The 21902-nt window shown below is 40.8% G+C and overlaps 1 protein-coding gene across 4 annotated transcripts in view; it reads left to right on the top strand.

Moving 5' to 3' along the window:
• Nucleotides 1-21546, top strand: part of LOC309363334 (cholesterol transporter ABCA5-like) — a 51608-nt gene extending 30062 nt beyond the window's left edge. For all 4 annotated transcript variants that reach the window (XM_081899529.1, XM_081899527.1, XM_081899528.1 and 1 more), the window contains 21 exons: nt 82-283; nt 2193-2365; nt 3149-3276; nt 3644-3781; nt 4183-4296; nt 6679-6849; nt 8863-8976; nt 9329-9463; nt 11072-11137; nt 12735-12826; nt 13626-13749; nt 14120-14237; nt 14332-14423; nt 15065-15240; nt 15800-15875; nt 16323-16417; nt 17451-17570; nt 17683-17832; nt 18836-18915; nt 19422-19477; nt 20760-21546. In XM_081899529.1, coding sequence (XP_081755655.1) covers nt 82-283; nt 2193-2365; nt 3149-3276; nt 3644-3781; nt 4183-4296; nt 6679-6849; nt 8863-8976; nt 9329-9463; nt 11072-11137; nt 12735-12826; nt 13626-13749; nt 14120-14237; nt 14332-14423; nt 15065-15240; nt 15800-15875; nt 16323-16417; nt 17451-17570; nt 17683-17832; nt 18836-18915; nt 19422-19477; nt 20760-20867 — 2528 coding nt within the window. In that variant the 3' untranslated portion in view covers nt 20868-21546. The remainder of the gene's footprint in view (nt 1-81; nt 284-2192; nt 2366-3148; nt 3277-3643; nt 3782-4182; nt 4297-6678; nt 6850-8862; nt 8977-9328; nt 9464-11071; nt 11138-12734; nt 12827-13625; nt 13750-14119; nt 14238-14331; nt 14424-15064; nt 15241-15799; nt 15876-16322; nt 16418-17450; nt 17571-17682; nt 17833-18835; nt 18916-19421; nt 19478-20759) is intronic.
• Nucleotides 21547-21902: the final 356 nt, after the last annotated feature.

Raw genomic sequence — 21902 nt, 5'->3', positions numbered from 1 at the left:
TCCTTCTTGTAGTACATTACAGATCAATGATTTGGTGGTGGGGGATAAATTCTAAGTTGCCTAATCTGTTACCCTCCTTAGATTTCAGTGCATTTAACTCGGAGCAAGCTGAAGATGAAATGGATGCAAAATCTATGGATGAGTTAGAGCAAAGCCTGCTAATGCTATCTGAGACAAAATCGTGTGTATTAAGCAATAAGTCTCTTTGGAAAAAACAGGTCTCTACGCTGGCAAAAGTTCATTTTCTTAATTTCAAACGTGACATCAAATCACTCACGGAAGTGTAAGCATCTTGGCTTTCTGTTTCTTAGTCCAAAATGTATGAGAGTCAGAAACGGAAATATGTTAAAAGGTTAAAACAGACCACAGCCCAGAGTGAAGGCTGCATCTCAGATTGGCACCTTGTGTTGCAGCACCTGATAGGGAAATAGTGTATACAGCATGTGTGTGTGTGTGTGGAGGAATTGCTATTGAGTCTCTTCACTACTTCCTATGCTGCACACATGTAAACAGCACACTACATCATTGTGGAGAGTGGAAGGTCTGTGTAGTTTTCCCTTATCTCTTAGTGCAAATTAAATTTGGGACTCAGATAGCTGTTGTTGTTGTTGTTTAGTCGTGTTCAACTCTTTGTGATCCAATGAACCAGAGCACGCCAGGCGCTCCGATCTTCCACTGCCTCCCGCAGTTTGGTCAAACTCATGTTGGTAGTTTTGAGAACACTGTCCAACCATCTCGTCCTCTGTGGTCCCCTTCTCCTTGTGCCCTCAATCTTTCCCAAATAGCTCAAATCTTTCTCAAATAGCTAGCATCCAGAAAAGAGAGAGAGAATGAGAGTACATATGTGCATGCATGCGTGCTTGAGAAACACAAGGAGGTGTATGCATGCCTCCTAATCCCTATAATGTTCTAGTGTGCCAAGGAGAAGCCAGGAGATAGTTGGGGCTTAAGTGTGTTCATTCAGCCTTATTATATTAGATTATTTCTGCCCCACCTCACCTTTGCCAGCAATATCTGTGCGAATACTTAATGCGCTTCAAGAGGGCAGCTTGCCACATCCTGAAAAAATGTTTGAAAAGAAGTTCCAGTGAGGAAGTGGTAAATTTCAATCCGTGCACATTATTTACAAGGATAGAGGTGTTTGAAAAGAAATTGCATCATCAAACATCACATTTGGCTGCAAGTTTTCTTACCTAAGGCTTACACATGAACTTCAGGAAACTTTTCCGTCTTATGTTTTAACGATCCAAAAGAGAAGGAGCCCACGGAAGGAAAATAAGTGATTGCATTCATGTCATGCTCCAAGAGGGACAGATGGCTATTGTTTGAGACTGGGGGTTATCCACATTTACCTTTCCTCTCTTTCAAGACATGATCTGTGCATTAAAGCTGCAGGTCTGAGCACCGTTTTTGTTTTTAATCCTCTGGAGCTTTCCCCACGCAAACCTGCTCTTTAAAGCTCCATTGGAGCAAGCGTCAATGTGTGGAAAACTCAACTTGACATTGGCTCTGCTTGAGGACTAAATAATGGGTTTTCATGGGGAAAGCTCTACGACAAAATAAAAAATAAAACACAAGCACAGACCTGTGCCTCGAAAGAGCAGGGAAAAGGTAAGTGTAGATAAGCCCTCTGACTATAATGCTAGTTTTTCCATAACACTCCCTGCCCCTTCACCTTTCTGAACTTTTTAAATACCACACAAGGTGCCTTAGATATCATACTCAAGGACTGCTGTCTCAGTGTTAGCTGTTTACAGGCTTGTACTTTTAGTATGTGGATGAGTGAAATCATTATTTAATGACTTGTCATCCAGAGCAGGGATTGCAGCCAATTTTACCAGTGGATACAGTTTTAAGGGGATTCTTCCAGAGAATGCTTGAGCAGGTCAACCTGGTTCTGATCTAGCAAGGTCCTTTCCTTTGTTACTGCGAAAGAGTACATGCTTGTCATCCTCAAGTTATTTTGAATATGTGTTTTGTATTGAATAAACCTAAGACAGATTGTTGTTTCCGGTAAAACAATGCAAAATCACTTAGAGGTTTTACAAAAATTAAAAAGCATACAGATTGTGTTAAATTAAATAAAGAAATACTATGGATGATGGCTATTCAGTCTACCTCTGCTCTAAAGGTCACCATTCTTTACACTAATTTGTACCAGCTTTACGTGTACTTTTTTCTTCTTATTTCAGGTTTTTGCTATTAACAGTGTTCCTTGGTGTTGAGATTTATATGTTCAATATGTATCAGCAATACTTCAAAAATGCGGTGGTTCCTGTTACGTTTTCTCCAGACTTATACTTTCTTAAACCAAATGAAACTCATCATAAATACAAAAGCAGTCTCCTTGTTCAGAACTTCACTGGTAAGTTACATTTCAATTTATTCACTTTTATTCATTTCACCATCTGGCATTTCAATTTTTTTTTACTGTATGACATACACTAGGAATAAATTAAAAGTGTAATTAAGTTGAACAGTAATCAGTGTAATGAATGGTTAGCTTGAGGACAGGTAGAAAAATCAGCCTTCTGGCAAGTCTGGTTTGATTACCCCCCCCCCCCAATTCAATCACAAATTGAATTTAATGATATGTTTCTAGAATTGTATCTGGCCAACTTCATGGAACAGACTTTAAATAGTTTGATTTTTTTACCAAAAAGCTGAAAGCTTTACAGCAGCATCAGTTAGTGGGCAGGGTATAAATATTTAAAAATAAATCAATAAAAGAAGCAACATTGTTTCATAATTATAGTGATTACATGACAGCACAGGTTGTGTGTGTGTGTGTGTGTGTGTGTGTGTGTGTAATAATATATACACATCTTGTCAGTGCTTCAAGGGTATTGATCTCCGTCATGCACAAAGCAGACCCACTCAAATAATTAACTTTCATTTATTTCAATGTGTCGGGTCTGAGTATGACTTAATTGGAATTCACCCTAAAACTCTAAGGATATTTTGATGTTTATACGGGACTTCTGGAGAACATGAGCCTTCTTGTTTGCTGCAATACCAGTGCTAACTCTAAATGTTCAATAATAATATGTATCTTTGGCATAGCAGGGAATGGGGAAACTCTTTGCATGCAAGGAATCTTTGTGCCTGTGAGACTAACCTTTCAACTTTCTTTATTGTCTCAACCTAGGATCAGACATTGATGACATCATCAGCTCTCTTATAAGCCAGAATGTTCACACAGAAATATTCAATGGCAGTGATTATGTATCAGTTGCTCCCCACAATGGAGCATTAAATGTATCTCATGCAGGCAAGGTGAGAAGAAATGCAGGTTAAATATATTGGTTCTATGTGAGCATTCGTTGTGTTTGCTGGCAGGGAGTTGGGGTGCAAAATGAATTTTTTCTCCCAAGTGGGATAGGGGAGGTTTTGAAATTTGAAGAGGGAAACTCGCCTTAGAAACAGGGCGGTAGGTCTTTTTCCTTTTTCCTCACTGTCAGCCTTGGTGGCAGCAGCAGTGGCAAGATCAAAGCTCACAGAGTTTTCTTTAATAGCTCACATGTCATTTCCTTTCTCCCAGACTGCCCTGGTGTTGTTCCAGCAGCACATAAAGTGCTAGGGGGAAGGAACGGTGGCACTAGAGATTTGTCGCTGATTATGCTCTTCTTGTTGTTGTTTTCAGAACTACATCTTTACAGCTGCTTTTAACTGCACCATGAAACACTCTTTACCAGTTATGATGAATATCATTAGCAATCTGTATCTGCACAATTTAAATGTCACAGAAAACATCCATGTCTGGAGTAGTTCGTTCTTCCAAGTGAGTAAATGCAAAGTCCCAAAAAAGTTCTTGTAAAATGAAGTTGCATTCCAATTTGTGACAAGTTGGCCTTTGTGTACATTGGATTGCATGACTTGTGATCTCCAAAACCAAACACGTCTTAATTGCCATGTGTTGTGGTCTCCCAGGTATTCCCTGTTTTGCAGCCCTAGTCAGGCTGCAAAACAGATTTATTTATTAGTATTAGTTTTCAAACTTTTATTGTACTGTCATTCAAAAGAATTAAAAATGCAAAAACCTTTAAACTAAATATAGCAAAAACAGACTGATTTATCAAACCACGGTTAGACACCCCCCCTCCCAAAAAATCCCTTAAAATTATATTTCACCTTGGGGTTTTTCCCCTTTGTATTCTAATATTGCAATCTGTTATTTTGCAGAAAATTACTGACAGAGGTTTCATAATGGTGCTGGTTGTTCAAGCTTTGACAGTAGGAGTCACAATAACTGGATTGCCATCATATTTTTCCATGGACAATGCAGAAAACCACAGGGTAACTTTGTATTAGAACATACTTTTTTAAAAAAAGCAATGTGAAATGTCCTATACATTGGTTCAACACAGTGATTCCTCAGACCAAATTCCTCAGAGGTAAATAAGGAGTCACCATAGTTATTCCCTTGCCACCTATTTGGCATCATAACTAACTGATTTCATACATTGTAGTGAATCAATCCAGGGCAGATATGGTTGTATGTAAAAGTGTTCAAATAGAATAAGGAAATAGCAATATTTATAACTCCTCTGTTCAATCGCGCAGGTTGCAATTTGGCGCTTCTGCGCAGATGCGACTGCCAAAACCCGGAAGTAACCAGTTCCAGTACTTCCGGGTTTGGGCAGTCCGTAACCTGAAAAAACAAAATCTGAAGTGTCTGTAACCAGAGATATGACTGTAGTATTGTTCAGCTAACTGATACCATGCTGTCATAACTTGGGCTGGTTGTCATGCTGCATTCTAAAGAGCTTATTTATTGGGTTTGATTAGCAGGATATTCTGGTTCATATTCATTGCCACACTAGGACTCAGGTGGAAATTGCAGATCATTCTAGTGAACTTTCATTTTGCCAATCATCAAGAGTCATTTTGCTTTTTCTTCCTCAAACTACGCATCTGCTACTACCACCCAAACTGTCCCATTATTCAGTCTCAGGGGAAAAAACCACACCTGCTCTCTTAATTTTAATGTTGCAACTATGTTTCTTTTTTCTTTTCTTTTCTATGTGTCTTGTTTTTCTTTTTTTGCTCCATGTATGCCTGTGTTGACCAAACCTTAAGTTCAGAGAGCAAACACAAATTTAAAAACTTCCAGCCAAACTTTCATATATTCTCTGCAGATGCTTACATAACTGCTTGTTTCACTACTTACAAAAATACTGGCATAAAAGTAATTATTTAGATGGAAAGGATCCAAAAGCCTTACCTTCCTTACACACCATGTTTCTTGTAGTATAACACAACTCCTGATATATTGTGGTGGTGTACACTGTTGAGAAGTCACCTGAGTCCACCTGAGTCCTAGTGTGGCAAACATTTTCTCTTTTCACAAATGGCTTTTTGGATCCCACCCTCTGGCTCTCTGAAAACACAGCTCTAGTAACTGTGGTTGCAACCTCTTTATTCATTACATTTACTTGGGAGTAAACCACATGGAGTTATGCGGGATTTACTTCAGAGTAAACATCAGAGTCTAAATGGGAGTATATAATTTGGCTAAATGCTGCTTACATTTATCCTTTTTAAAAAAATCATCTAATTGCATTTGACCTCAATATTCCTAACTAGGACTGTGCAGGCAATGGCCTATTGATCCCATGTTGTGCTGCCAGCCATATAGGATGAAAAAGAATAAATAAAGCTTCTTAATTCCAGTGTCTCTGGGTGGGAGGCTGCAGGCATTACCTTTATTTGTTGCTTGCTATTGTTAATGTTTAATATTTAATATTACCTTCAGTGACTGATCTTGGGCTAGGTACTCACTGTTGTGCCCCACTGTAAAACAGGACTAATGTCCTCTAGATGATATATATAGTGCATATATATGTGTGTGTTTGTGTTATGCATTTGATTTGCCTTGTAGCCTGTGGCTTGCCTCCCTGCTTTCGCCAGCTGGAGCCACCTGCTTGCATGCATATTAGTTCCTGCTTTCTCCTTGTGGCACTTGACTTGGATTGTGTTGGCCCTGCTATTGTCTGCCAAACCACACAGCTGAGCTGCTGGACTCCGCCCCTAGCCCTACCCACTCCTGTACAGGAATGTCCCTATTTTCACCCATGAAATTTTGGGAGGTAAGTACTCCCTGGTGTGCAGGACTCTCTGCCATTGCTGTATTTTTCTTTGAGCTGCTCCCTAGTTGTAGATCATTTTAATTTTCTTAATAGGATATTTTCTTCCTCCATCTTGGTTCATTTATCAGTTAGGGGTGTTTGAGGTGTCTTGTTTCAATTAAATTAGAATGACTCTTGATGTATGTTCTCAATGCTTTTCTTCTAGAAAACCGTATGTCCCAGCCCTACAGATAAGCTAGTGGCCGAGGGCTCAATCACACTTCTATTTGCCCATCACTTTCCTCCCGGAAAACCCACAGTTTAGCACCGATTCAGAACAAATAGCGATCTGCCGAAAATCTGGTTGCCATTTGATCTGATTTCATGCTGAAGAGTGGGTTTTCCTGGGGAAAGTGGCAAGCCAAAGCTACTCAGACCCGTATCTATAAAGTGCAAGGAGTGTGGGTGAGCCCATAGAATGTTTTGTACTGTATTTTTTTTAAATAGTTCATTCTAGATCATATTATCAAAAGCAAAAGTACAATTGCTGGATTTCCTGCCATTCCCCATATTTGACCTGGATTTTCATTTCTTTTTTGCACCTTTGCAGATCAAAGCCTATACTCAACTTAAGTTATCAGGTCTTTATCCATCTGCATACTGGTGTGGGCAAGCACTAGTTGACATTCTTTTATATTACATTATTCTCCTCCTGATGGTCGGAATCTTGTTCATAGTTCACCATGGAATTATTTTTTTCCCTGAGGAGGCTCTTGCTGTGGTAAGTTTTGTTTTCTTGCAGATACTTTTATCCGTTCTTTGCTCCCCTTATTGGCGTCACCTCAACAACAGAAATCCAGCAGGATTCAGAAAAGATTTCCCTATGGCAGGAAGGAACTCTGTTGCCATGGAAAGCTCCACTGCACCTGTTGAAGGTGTGGGCAGGAATTACTAAACTACTGCTGGCAGGAATACCTGGAACCTTTCAATGGAAGAATAGGGCCAGTGATGGAGCCACTGGATCAAAAATCAGTCTGTTTCCCTTGGAGGAACCTGATCCAGGACTCTTTGCTGCGCCATCCACAAAGAATAAAAATTAACTGCCCAGCTAGGCAGGAGCCGGCAGAACTGCGGATGTGATGGCAAATCTGCCATTCTTCAGCCCTGTTAAAGATTCTTCCCCACGGCACCATTTTATTTTATTTATTACAAAAGCAGAATAACAACGTATTCAACTTGGAGGTTCCCAAAGCATCTTACAGAGCACAGCCAGACACAAGACACATAATTACTAAAATCAACAGAGCAGCAAAGTGAACATAAGGCAGAAATTGCCTATGTAATGGCATTGCCTGCCGTTTCACATGCTGCACTCACTGAAGTGTATTTCAAACATCCTGCAATAAATAATGTAGCACAGTGGTACCTCGGGTTAAGTACTTAATTCGTTCCAGAACCTGAAGCTGTTCTTAACCTGAAGCACCACTTTAGCTAATGGAGCCTCCTGCTGCTGCCGCGCCGCCAGAGCACGATTTCTGTTTTCATTGTGAAGCAAAGTTCTTAGCCTGAAGCACTATTTCTGGGTTAGCGGAGTCTGTAACCTGAAGCGTATGTAACCTGAAGCGTATGTAACCCGAGGTACCACTGTATACTTATGTTTTTCTACTCTACTTTTAACCCAAAGAACCATCAACCTTTTGGCTTTTAAATTGGCATAGGAGCAGATGGTAACACTTTAAATGAATACAGCACACTGCAGGTAGTGAGGAACTTCCAACAATGTGCAATAATTAAGGGAGTCTTTGTATTTCCTTTTTTGTATTAAAAATATGACCCCTGATTTCATTTGCAAAACATTGCAGGCTATTCTAGGGTTGTCATATTTCAAGTTGTTGAGCTTTTTTGGGAGGGAGCAAAGTTGGTCTTTTATTTACAATGGGATCTGAGAAAGGAGACACTCTTTGTAGTTTGAGGGTTGAAGCCATGTGGGCATTTGTTTGTGTCTGAAGAGTGCAGAAGACTCCTATTATTGGGGGGTAAGCTGCCCACTGCTTTGGGTGTCAACCAACCAAATCATACTTGTACTCATTCTCATTAGTTGAGTTCATTGGTTTCAGTGGGTCTGCTCTGAGTATGACTAACGTGGGATATAACCCTTTATTCTTTTTAGGCAGCCCTAAGTAAAGCACAAACTTTCACCTGACAAAAATTAAGAGCATGAACCCTAATTAGATCTACCTTCTCCCCTTTGCAGGTGTGCTTAACTTTTTGCTCTTCTACATCCCATGACATTGCCACCCACAAGAGGCCCATGTATGCCTCCCATACATAGATCCCCAGTCTTCCTGAAGTCTGCATTCAGGCTATGACCATTTGTAGTCCACACACCCAGCTCTGTAGGGTGTGGAAGTTCTGATATATGTACAGTGGTACCTCGTTTTATGAACTTAATCCATTCTGGAAGTCCGTTCTTAAACCGAAACTGTTCTTAAACCGAGGCGTGCTTTCCCTAATGAGGCCTCCCGCTGCCAGTGCCTTTCCACCGTTCAGATTTCATTCTTAGACCAAGGTAAAGTTCTCAGACACTACTTCCGGTTTTGCGGAGTTCGTAAACCGAATTGTTGGTAAACAGGACTGTTCTTATACCGAGGTACCACTGTATATGAAACATGCCTACATTGAGCTCTATAAGTCACCTTCCCTCAGGAAAGGTGACAGATTGTATTCTGTGTTCTTAATCATTTTGTTGTGTTTTCATGTTATGCATAACTCAAATTTAATTTCCCCCCTGCAGGTTTTGTGCCTTATTGGCTATGTACCATCGGTAATTTTGTTCCATTATGTTGTCTCTTTCACCTTCAAAACAATACAAAACACCAAAGAATTTTGGTCATTAATTTTTTCAACAGTAAGTAAAAGTGTAGTACTTGATTCATCTTTCTTAGTTAATGCAATTTAGTATTTTAATTGATTGATTGTTATATTTAATAAATAATTATGTCTTTTTTTCATTTGGGTTGTAGCTCAGTCCTGCAAGTGCATAGTTTACAGGATTCATTATTTGTCTCTTAGGTACTATTTACTGTTCCTTTTATTCTGGATATTACGTTTCACTTTCTTAGCAAAAGCAATCTATACAGCTGGTTTTTCAGTTGCACACGTGAAAATGAATGCTACAACATTTTTTAAAGATGGATAAAAAGAAATCAAGTGGTGCTCTAATTTTATTGTAATTATCTTTATTTCTTTTCCCTTTTCAGGTAGCCTTGATTTGTGTTATTGTTATTGATGTAGCTTTTATTCAGTCGTACGCAATAGCAATTATAATTCACACGTGCTTTTCTGTCTTCATCCCAATATATCCTCTTATTGGGTGTCTCATTTCTCTAACAGAGGTAAGTTAGCAGTGAACTGAAACAGTGATAAATTTTGTCTGTAGTTTCAAAAGTCTGGTGTGCAGGAAGCAATACATTTGATTAAAATCTCATTCCACATTACTCACTACATGACTTAAGACTACATGACTTATGGGCAACCATAGCTGGGCTCGGGAAACTGAACTATTTTGAAAGTTGGGAAATAGGTTGTTATTTCTTGCAAACAACAACTGTTCATATATAGCATTTGATATAGCAATCTGATTTTAGGGTTATTTCAATAAAAGGGTAATTCAGATTGAAATCCACTTTGTGTTGGGATTCAGGGTATGTGTGTGGATTGGGTCGAGGTGTCCTTCCATCCAGCCCTGTTGGCCTCCATCTGTATTGGAATTACTTAAGCTATTTTCTTATTTTGGTGGACAGGGAGTGCAATAGTTTGGTTTGTCAAACACAATTCTGAATCAAACCAGCTAGTGTATACCCTCTGCTAGTCAGCAGTAGACTGATCTTCTTTACAATACCATGGATTATGAGAGGTGCCATATTTACTCGAATGTAATGCACACCTTTTCTGGCCCAATTGCACTGTGAAAATTAGGGTGCGCGATAGATTTGATGGCATATTTGCATTCGCTAGCAAATGCTTTTTTGGTTTCAAGGTTTTGAAAATTGAGGTGCGCCTTAGATTCGATTGTGCATAATAATAATAATAATTATTATTATTATTATTATTTATTATTTGTACCCCGCCCATCTGGCTGGGTTTCCCCAGCCACTCTGGGCGGCTTCCATAGAAACCAAAAATACACTGAAATATCACACATTAAAAACTTCCCTGAACAGGGCTGCCTTAAGATGTCTTCTGAATGTCAGGTAGTTATTTATCGCTTTGACATCTGATGGGAGGGCGTTCCACAGGGCGGGCGCCACTACCGAGAAGGCCCTCTGCCTGGTTCCCTGTAGCTTTGCTTCTCGCAATGAGGGAACCGCCAGAAGGCCCTCGGCGCTGGACCTCAGTGTCCGGGCAGAACGATGGGGGTGGAGATGCTCCTACAGGTATACTGGGCCGAGGCCGTTTAGGGCTTTAAAGCTCAACACCAGCACTTTGAATTCTGCTCGGAAACACAATTAGATTTGCCTAAATACGGTATTAGATGGCAGTTCAAGATAGATGTTCTCAGTAGTGACCCCTGACTTTGGAATGCTCTCCCCTCTCAGATGCAAGCAGTACCAACACTGATGGAGTTTCAACACCAGCCTATTCATTCAAGCATTGTACCAAGTGTTGATTCTCACCTTTTTGATCTAGTTATGTTATGTTAACTAGTTATCTAGTTATTGCTTTTTTTTAAGTTGTATTTAAATAAAATCTACTGTTTTTCTTGTATTTTGATGCTCTCTTTGAAACAAGGAAAAGCAGGTTTGTTTGTTGTAAAAATGTATGTTTTTTGATGAGCTTCCTGCAAAAATCAGTTTGCGGAAGAAATAATTCAAATAAATTAATTGTTTCAAAAAGCATTGTAAAAGCATTTTCTAAATGGTAATATTATATAAATGAACTCAGAATGACCTGTAGAAATATGAGGGGGGAAATATTGAAATAAACATTTTCTATATTGTTAGGTAGCAGAGAAGCTTGGTCGAAATATGGAAAGAAATACAGAAAGGCTATTGGTTTCAACAATAGCGGTAGGCACCATATTTTCCCTTAAGAATTTAAGAAATGGGTTGTCTGGATACACTTTTACATGTAATGATAAGGTGTTATTGTTTTTATTTTATTTCATAAAATGTATATACTACTTGCATGTAAAAAACCTCGAAGCGGTTTACAAAAAGGTGTGGGACAGGTGAGCATGGTTTGGAAAAAGCTGCCTCTTGGGTCATATTTGATCCCCTGGCTGGTCAAGTTTGATCCATGGGCCAAAGGTTTTCCATCACTGATCTATGGGGAAGACATGGCAGTAATCATGGTCATTAAACTGAGCTTAAAGGGTTGTTTTAGAGTTATTTTGCTAAAACATAGCAAGTGTATGCTGGTGCAACTAGTCTTGCTTCTAACACTAGCTGAAGATCTTCCATTTTTGATGTACTGTTCCTGACCCTCCCACCACTGTGGCATATAAATGATATTGAAGGATGTGTAACATAAGCTGGATTCAGATGCCCTACTAATTGCTTAAATAAATACCATATTTTCCGCTCTATAAGACGCACCCAACCATAAGATGAACCTAGTTTTTAGAGGAGGAAAACAAGAAAGAAAAAAAAAAGATTCTGAATCAAATGTTGTTGAAGAGGCTTTGCAATCCCTCTTGCTCTTCTGGCTTCAGGGATAGCTGCGCAGTCTGCATTCGCTCCATATGATGCACACACATTTCCCCATTTTAGGCGGGAAAAAGTGTGACTTATAGAGCGAAAAATACAGTAAATAGTTGTGGAGATAAACAACAGATTGGTGCAGAAAGGGAAATGTAATGAAGGTCTTAAGATGCTCCATCAGTCTAATTGTATTGTATATATTGCTTTGTGGTCCCTCATGTGAAGTGTGATACATAAATTAAATAATAATATTTTATTTATCATTGTATTTATATTCTACTTTTTCTTCAAAGAGTTCAAGGTGGCATACACACTTACTGCCCCCCTTTTATCCTCTCAACAACCCTGTGAGGCAGGTTAGGCTAAGAAGAAATGACTGGCCTAAGGTCACCCAGTGAGATTCACGCCAAGTGGGGATTTGAATCCTGGTCTCCCAGGTCCTGCTGGGACGCAGGTGGTGCTGTGGGTTAAACCACAGAGCCTAGGACTTGCCAATCAGAAGGTTGGCGGTTCGAATCCCCGCGACGGGGTGAGCTCCCGTTGCTCTGTCCCTGCTCCTGCCAACCTAGCAGTTCCAAAGCACGTCAAAGTGCAAATAGATTAATAGGTGGCGGGAAGGTAAACAGCGTTTCCGTGCGCTGCTCTGGTTCGCCAGAAGCAGCTTGGTCATGCTGGCCCCGTGACCCGGAAGCTGTACGCCAGCTCCCTCGGCCAATAAAGCGAGATGAGCGCCGCAGCCCAGAGTGGGCCACAACTGGACCTAATGGTCAGGAGTCCTTTTACCTTTACCTTACTCCCAGGTCTTAGTCCAGCACTCTAACCACTACACCACACTGGCTCTGTCTTACATTGTTTTGTGGGAAGAGAGTGGAGCAATGTGCAAAGAGGGGGAATGCATCTAGGGTCCTTTGCAAAGGAGAAAATCCATTTTCTTTAATGTGCTTATTCCTTTCTTCTCTTTTAGCCCTACTTGCAATGTGTCATTTGGCTCTTCCTTCTACGCTATCTTGAGGTGAAATATGGCGGCAAATCAATGAGAAATGACCCATTTTTCAGGTTGGTATGCCTCTATTTACAGTACTGAAATTACTACACCAAGGCAGAGTTAGACAGTAGTGAACTGCAACAAAGTATACACATTAAAAGTCTCTTGGTCCATGGAGAAGTGACCACTTGCTGATGTTTAGGGCTTAAGGGAGGGCTGGAGTTATTACTTAGGCAATACTTTTAGGGACGTTAGTGAAGCAATTGGAGTCCAAGAGTTTGCCCTGGGATCCTTGCAATGCCACAGATTTTTCTGTTCACGATCTAAGAGTTGTGCCCTTCACATCCTTTCTGACACTATTAGGCAAACTAAAATATCACAGAATAGTGTGTATGCTTTCCTAGTTAGTGGATCAGACAAATATATTGTAGCCATCAGCACCAGAGAGTTTATTTGAACTTTCTCCCAAGTCAAACACTTCAATATGCTTTAGAATGAGAAGGAAAACAAAACCTTCACACAGCTTCTCGGAACACCCACCCATCGTCCAACCATTTCTTTAGCTGACTGAATATGTGATGATTCTTGCATGAAAGAGCATTCTTCTTATTGCTGCACATAAGAAACTGAATCAGGGATAAGCGATTGCAGCGTGAATGCTGCCACCTTCTCATTCACCCAACCAATCTAGCAAAATATCTCACTAGTCTATTTTAGGTGTTTTTCTAGCCAATTCTGTCACAAGGTCACATTGGACAGGGAAGTATCAATATGGTTTCATGTAGGTCTACCTGATGGCATTATTTCTGTTAGTTCCATCTGTTCAGAGGTCCCAATGAGCAGATTTCACATATATTTCCTTAACTTCAGAACTCCTGCGAAGCTGAAGGCCAGGAAATCGCCAGATGTGCCGTTTGACGAGGATGAGGATGAAGATGTTGTGGCTGAGAGGTTGAGGGTTAAGGAGATGACAACGAGCCAGAGCTGTGAGGAGGTAAATCTTGCTCTTTAGTATCAACCCTGTTGACACTGACACCTACTGGCACCTGGTTGTATTGTAAGACCTGTATAAGGGGTGATGTGCCTTACTTCTCTTATAGTGATAGTCTGTTTCAAAAAGCACAATTTCCAAATCACGAGTTATGCACCTTGTTTAACTAACAATCCCTGGTTAGCAGAAGACACGCTAAGTTTATGGGAATTGAAAGTAAATGCCCATGAAATCCTTCTCCTGGCTGCACAGGTGAGCATGTGAGGTTGTGGCTTTGCTCAGGCTTGTTTCAACTTGTGCACATAGCAAGAAAGCATGGTTTAGTTTTCCATGTGCGTTATTAATTAAGCTCTGCTATCTTTTGTTTCACTAGAAACCAGCCATTTTGGTCAGTAATTTACATAAAGATTATGATGAAAGGACAGATTTTCTTCTCGGAAGAAAAATCAAGAAGGTGGCAACCAATCAGGTCTTTTTTTGTGTAAAAAAAGGTTAGTTGTAAAAATAAATAAGTCAGGAAAATAAAATGCACCATCTCATTAAACAGAACTGCACATTTTACGTGTTTCCCTTTTCTTTTTCCAGGAGAAATTATGGGACTGCTAGGCCCCAATGGAGCTGGGAAGAGCACACTGATTAATATGTTGGTGGGAGAAGTAGAACCAACCTCAGGCCAGGTATTCAAGTGCATCCTGAAGCTGGTGTCCCCCTCTTCCATCCAGAACAGATTTCATAGCTCAGGCTGTAGTCCTTTTTTTTCCAGAGGGTAAAAAATGTCATTTCATACTGAGGATCCATACTCTTTTCTGGATATTTCTTTCCAGCTGGCATGTAAATACCTAAACCTCAGCTAGATGCCCAAAGAAGATGATGCAAGAGTGGGGTGCCCATTATTGGAAATGTTCATGCATATGAATTTTCAGTGCCTAACTCCTTTTTGGTTTCATAGATAATCTCAGAAGTATGAACTGGGGGGCGTGTCACAAGACCTACAAAAATACATGGTTGAGAGTTGTGAACAGACTCATGTTTGCTTTGCTTCTAAAGCTAACACTTTTAGAGGAGGTGCAATGGGTTTTCCGTTCATATGATATATGGCTTAGATTCAGAAATAGGCACTGGGATGTTGTGACTACCCATAGGAAGGCTATATCCCAGATGGCTCCTGGTATATAAAAGAGTGATCATGTAGTAAAACCAAACCTGAGCATTTCTTGTCATTTTTTTTTTAAATTTAACTTTCCATACAATCAACTTTTCTGCATGTTAACTGCAAACTATATGTAAAAATATTGAATAAGGACTGGTATATTCACAGGTGCTGATGGGAGATTATTCTTTAGGCGAAAATAACAAGGATAGCTCCATGAGATTTATGGGATACTGTCCACAGACAAATCCACTTTGGCCTGATATTACATTGCAGGAACATTTTGAAATTTATGGTGCTATCAAAGGAATGAGTGAAAGTAACATGAAAGAATTCATAAAATGGTAAATATATATTTTAAACACTTCGTTTACATTCAGAGAAGTTTCTTCTCTCTTACTTTGGTATAATGTCTCCCTGAAAATGGTTGTTAGCTTCAACTTAAAAACCACACCACACAGATTCTTGTAGATACACAGATATATCTAAGACATAAATTTGCATCATTTTATTTTTAGGCTGATGAAAGCTGTAGTTCAGATTCTGCTTTCTGTTATGTATCAAAATCTTCTGTGCTAGTTTGAAAGGTAATTTGTAGTCAACAGTCTAAGTTACAGACAAAAATGTCAGGTTGCAAGACTTTTCTGGTCACATCTCTTAAAACACCATTAAAAAAACACTTAAGCTACCTGTGGCATACATCTTGATTATTTCTGTAGGGAAGATCAATCCAGTTAAAACCACAAATAGTGTAAAGTTAACTGGAGATCAAATAATACTAGCTAAAACACAAAATGTCATATGAAGTAATTTACTTGGAAAAGAACTAATGAGCATACGCTAAAGTTCTCTAATACTGGTTTCTTAGAATGTTTAACACTGTATACTTTTGTTTTTCTCCAGCATTTCCCATGCACTTGACCTCAAGGAACATCTACAGAAAAGAGCAAAGGACCTTGGAGTAGGAATCAAACGAAAGGTATTGATTGTTGTTTTTAAGCTGAATTGCTAAACCAAAAATCCAGGATCAATAAGCCTGGATATGCATGACCACTGTGAATCCACACATTCTTGTTTCATATGAGCGGCAAAACAAACCATTGCTTATTATTGTGTGCAAACCCAGAAACTATGGTTAATCACCAAAGCAAGCCAGGGGGCATTAAGCCAAAAAACATTGCTTAATAACCTGGCTTCTTTTGAAGCTAGTTTCTAGGTTTGCTCACAATGGAAAGCTGTGCTAAAAATCTTGGCTTGTTCTGCCACTGGTAGGAAGGAAGGAGCAAAGTAGTAGGAAATGGGCTGCATGATGATGCACATCACTTGTGCATATCCCAGATTTAAGTCAGGATTTTTGGCTTGGCATTAGTGTTCAAATGCAGCCAATGGTGCATTGTTTAATGGTCACCCTTCCCTTCTCTTTCAGTTATGCTTTGCTCTTAGTATGCTTGGTAACCCTAATGTTACTCTATTAGATGAGCCATCTACTGGTATGGACCCTGTAGGGATACAGCAGATGTGGTGAGTAACCCCAAATATCATGGAGGCTTTATGTGGAAAGCAGTATCACATGTGTGTGTGTCTTATAACCATGCTTTGCTCATGATCTCTCTTCTGCTTCTGAACAGTAGGCTCAGTCTTTTTGCATCTTTACAATATACATATCTTGAAGATACATGCTTAGATAATCTATCCCGTATTATTGGCTGCCTTCCTATTAATGCTATAGGTGTGTTCATTTATATATATGACAGATGTTAGCAGGGCTAAAACAAACCTTCTCCCCTGAAGAGTTTACGGTCAAAATTGGGTGTGGCATTGGGGAACACTATTAGCTGATCCTTTCCACCCTCTTTGCTGTTTCCTCTTTCATCTTGACCAGGCATAGGCAAACTCGGCCCGTCAGATGTTTTGGGACTACAACTCCCATTATCCCTAGCTAACAGGACCAGTGGTCAGGGATGATGGGAATTGTAGTCTCAAAACATCTGGAGGGCCGAGTTTGCCTATGCCTGATGTTGACACATAGTAGCTTTGTTCCCACTGGCTGTCCTTTTTCTTTCACAGAACTTCCATGGCACCAGCTGCATGTCACTACTAAGCGCTCATCCAGACTGCCTTTTGTGCCATGTTTCTAAGGCATGGGTTTAAAGCTCTGAGCGTGTCCTGGCGCTTTCCCCAGGAAAGCCTGCATTTCACCGCTGAATCAGAACAAAGGGCAACTGGGTTTTCTGTGAATTGCCATTTGCTCCGATTCAGCAGTAAAATGTTGGTTTTCCCAGGGAAAGCACCAGGACAAAAAACAAAGTAAAACACTAAGACATGGGCCTTTAAAAGGCAGACCTATATCTGGAAAGTGCAACATAATAGGAAGTCTCGATGATCCCTAAATGTCATAGGGAATGTGAGGAGAGAATGCATTTGACGGCTACTCACAGTATACCACTGCCTGTACATTTCCCACTCACTTGCGGAAGATCCAACAAATGATCTTATGCCCTTTATATGTAACTGCACACCGAAAGAGCAACAATTTGTGACTTATTCACCATAGGAAAGCAATTCGGGCAGCCTTAAAAAGTAAGGAGAGAGCAGCTATTCTGACAACTCATTATATGGAAGAAGCCGAGGCTGTGTGTGATCGAGTCGCAATCTTGGTGTCTGGAAAATTAAGGTACTTCCTTGGCATCTTGAGTGAGGAAGCTCAGATTTTTATTGTTAAAAACGAATTTAATGCGAAAATCTATTATTTTGTTTGTCTGTCTCTCTCCCCCCAAAACTGATAGGTGCATTGGTACAGTTCAACATCTCAAGAGTAAATTTGGCAGAGGATATTTCTTAGAAATGAAATTAAGAGAAGTGCCGGATTTACAGCAGAAGGAGCGTCTTCAAAGGATGGTTTTGCGCATCTTTCCAAACGCAAGTTGCCAGAAAAGGTAGAAATCAATAGTTGACGTTTCTGAGCATTAAAAGGAAATAGTGCTTACCATTCTTTTTTCAAGCAATCATTTTAAAAATAAAAGCAGAGAGAAAATATTACAATTATAAGAAAAGAAAACACTATTGCCAAAATGTATTAGTTTTCTATGAGAGCTCTTGTACACTTTAGGCTTTGAGTAATGCTTTCTAGAGAAACATACCTTATAGACCAGAGGTTCTGGAAATGTGGTCCAAGGTCCACCAAAGAAACTGGCATAGTAAAGCAACCAGCATTCCCCTTGTCTATTTTGCTATCATTTACCGAGCCATAGCTGCAGAAGGCAGGAAGCTGCCATTCCTGTCAGCATTTGCTGTGTCAAGGATCTGTCCAAGCATGGAGTTAATTACCCCCCACCCGCTTCAGCTTGGCTGAATCACTTATTATTATTTTCTTGATGTGATGGGAGCAGAGAGGTGCACATCTAAGACTGGTGCTGTTTTAAGTCTCTCCTCATAGTGTTCAAGTGAAAGAACCGTGAATTACAGTGGTACCTTGAGTTACAAACTCTGCTAATCTGGAAGAGTTACCTCGAGTTGAGAACTTTGCCCCAGGATGAGAACGGAAATCGTGTGCCGGCAGCAAGAGGCCCCATTAAGAACAGTTTCAGGTTAAGAATGGACCTCCGGAATGAATTAAGTTCGTAACTAGAGGTACCACTGTATTGCTATGGTTAATCAACACATTTTCATTCTCAAAATAGATGGAACTTGGTACATGGAAGGTTTCATCAGTGAATGCTTTGGCAGCTAGGCAAGCACCTTGAATGCCTCCCTCTCGTATCATCTAAATACCTTCCTATTAGATAAAACCTCTAGTTTGATTCAGAGTTATTGTACCTGTTTGGCTACATTGTACAAAATGCTTAACTCCTGCAACTTTACTCCAAGCAATTTTGTGATTCTCATTTCTGCTTAGTTGTGGTGGTATGTACTTGTGTCTGTTTTTTGTGTGTGTTGCAGCATTGCCTCTGTTTTGGCTTACAAAATCCCAAAGGAAGATGTCCACTCGCTTGCAGTATCTTTTTCTAAACTGGAGGAAGGTGAGGCAACAATTTACTAAGTAGAATCTTCATCACTGGGTTCTAAGTTATCCATCAAAATCTCATAGTAATCTGAATTCACCCTGCCAAACTCCCACATTGTCCCCAAACACTATGTAAACAACACATTCCTTTATCCAAACGTTTGATTACCTACAAGCTTTTATCATCTCCCAGGCCATTTGCCTTGGTGCATGTGTCACCTTCTTCCGTTGCTTTTGTGAGGCATAGTAAAGTCAGAGCATTTTAAAGAGGCACAGGATTGTCTCCTGAGAAATAAACTTGCCATTCCCTTAGAGCCACAAGGTATGTTTGACAGGCTTGCAGTGTCCTTAAACATTTAAATCCACTGCACTACAACTTGACAGTGGCTTTCCCATTGAGGACAGCTGGGTTCCTGCACCCCTGTTATGGCCACATCTGGCCATACTGATTTTAGTTGATTGTGTGTATGTATTCTTTTGATGCCTATGATTGTAAATACTTCTTTTTAACATTTCTAACAGCAAGACATGCTTTTAATATTGAAGAGTACAGCTTTTCTCAAGCAACACTGGAACAGGTAATTTAAGCGTTTTTCAAGAACAGAGCATGCCAGCCCTAGAAAATAAGTTTGAAATGCGGTGTCTCCATTTACATTTCTTATATAAAATTGTCATTTTATAATTCATAAATTAGTTACATACCTAATGATGTTTTGTCACATAGTGGGGGGTGTCATGGGGAATTGATCCCCCAGAAAAAAACTTATATGTTTACATGTACAGATGATTTGTAATATAGCACTGTTGTCTGGTGGAGATTTAGAAACCTATACAGTGGTGCCTCGCAAGACGAAATTAATTCGTTCCGCAAGTTTTTTCTTCTTGTGAGTTTTTCGTCTTGCGAAGCACGGTTTCCCATAGGAATGCATTGAAAATCAATTAATGCGTTCCTATGGAGACCGCCTGCCAGGCTGGCGGTGCGGAGAAGGGCTTTTCTCCCCACCGCAAGCCTTCAGCACAGGTACGGGAACAGAGGGGAAGGCGCACAGCGCTTTTCCTCTGTTCCCGGGGCTTGCGGTGGGAGGAGGGTTTTTCCTCCCCACGCCAACATTCAGAACAGCATTCTGAAAGTTGGCGGTGGGAAGGAAAACCCTCCTCCCACCGCAAGTCTTCAGGACAGCCATCCGAAGGCTGGCGCGGGGAGAAGGTCTCTCCGCCCCACTGCCAGCCTTCGAAGCAGCCTTCCGAAGGCTGGCGCGGGGAGAAGGTCTCTCCGCCCCACCGCCAGCCTTCGAAGCAGCCTTCCGAAGGCTGGCGCGGGGAGGAGGTCTCTCCGCCCCACCGCCAGCCTTTGGAGGAGCCTTCCAAAGCCTGGCAGGGGGAGAAGGTCTCTCCGCCCCACCGCCAGCCTTCGAAGCAGCCTTCCGAAGGCTGGCGCGGGGAGGAGGTCTCTCCGCCCCACCGCCAGCCTTCGGAGGAGCCTTCCAAAGCCTGGCAGGGGGAGAAGTCTCTCCGCCCCACCGCCAGCCTTCGGAGGAGCCTTCCAAAGCCTGGCAGGGGGAGAAGGTCTCTCCGCCCCACCGCCAGCCTTCGGAGGAGGTCCAAGGACAGTGGGGAAGACGCGCTGCGCTTCCCCGCTGTCCGGGAGATTTCCCTATGGGCTTTCGTCTTGCGAAGGAAGCCCATAGGGAAATTCGTTTTGCGAAGCGCCTCCAAAACGGAAAACCCTTTCGTCTAGGGGGTTTTCCGTCTTGCGAGGCGTTCGTCTTGCGGGGCACCACTGTACTAGCTTAGAGCACTATTCTGTCTATAGGACTGGGCAGAATCCATGTGTTAATTCATGTTTCTTATTCCTTTTAGGTATTTATGGAACTTGTCAAAGAGCAAGAAGAGGAAGAGAGCAATTTTGGAACCCTAAATGGAACAATTAGTTGGGAAAGATCCCAGGGGGAGAGAGTTATTTTCTGATTTAATTCAAGAGTTTCGCTTGTCAGGGTTTTTGCTAAACATTTGTTTGCTGTGGCTCTAGAGAACAAATATATTACAGAGCCTGTTCCTGAGCAATTGAGCAAACCTTCTTTGCCTTATGAAATATTATGAAATGCCTTTATTTTTGAATACTCTTACCACTATTCGAAGACTTGCTTCTTTTTTTAAAAAAAGTAATAATGAAAACCTCTATGATTTTATCCTTTTGTTCTGTAGTAATGGTGGAAAGAGGGCAATGTACTTAATATATTGCTTGGGGGCAATTTATTTTTCAAGAAACTCATTAGTTTTATGGGAAAGACCATGGCTGGGCCCCAGCGAACTCTTCCTAACCCACTAAATTTAAGCTTCAGGTAAGACCAATTGTCCTATTTCAGTGGGTTAAGGAAGGGTTAACTGAGTTGGGACTTACCACAGTGATTCCCAACTGTAGTGCGAATACTAAAGAACCTGATGCAACACACTGCTAGCATCAGCTGAAGAATACACGTCCAGTCTGTAGTGCCTAGGAAAGAAGATCATGTTGCCACTTTACAAATATCCAGCAATGATGTGTTGGCAGCATTAGCTGCTGCTGACCTAATTGAATGAGCATGAACCTTTGTTTGCTAGGGTCATTGTTGAAGTGCTTGTTAACTCTTTATTGTACTACAGTACTCTTTTTAAAAAAGCAATTGCACTTCCAGAAATCCCCTCATCTCAGTCAAAAAACAATGGGAGCACAATATGGGTTATGAAATAAACCCTGCCCAATGGACTAAACTGTGGTCTAAACCTCCCTTTAAATATAAGCCAAAAGAAGGCAACTCACAGTGAAACCTATCTCTAGATGGCACCTAACAACCCGAAAGGTGGTGCTGACACACCCAGGAACCCCACCAAAATGCTGGAGCAGTTGTACCCTTTTGGACATCAGTCTTACAAGAAATAGGCAAAATAACAAAACAGATACTAGAAGCCACCCAAGAACTGGCCCTACTGAATATTTTCCAAGACAATAGGCACATTCACACT

The sequence above is a fragment of the Podarcis melisellensis genome, assembly GCF_964234715.1.
Source record: "Podarcis melisellensis genome assembly, chromosome: 2".
NCBI classification, from domain to species: domain Eukaryota; kingdom Metazoa; phylum Chordata; class Lepidosauria; order Squamata; family Lacertidae; genus Podarcis; species Podarcis melisellensis.
Note: the sequence above shows the minus strand (reverse complement) of the source record. Positions and strands in the feature narration are given on the sequence as shown.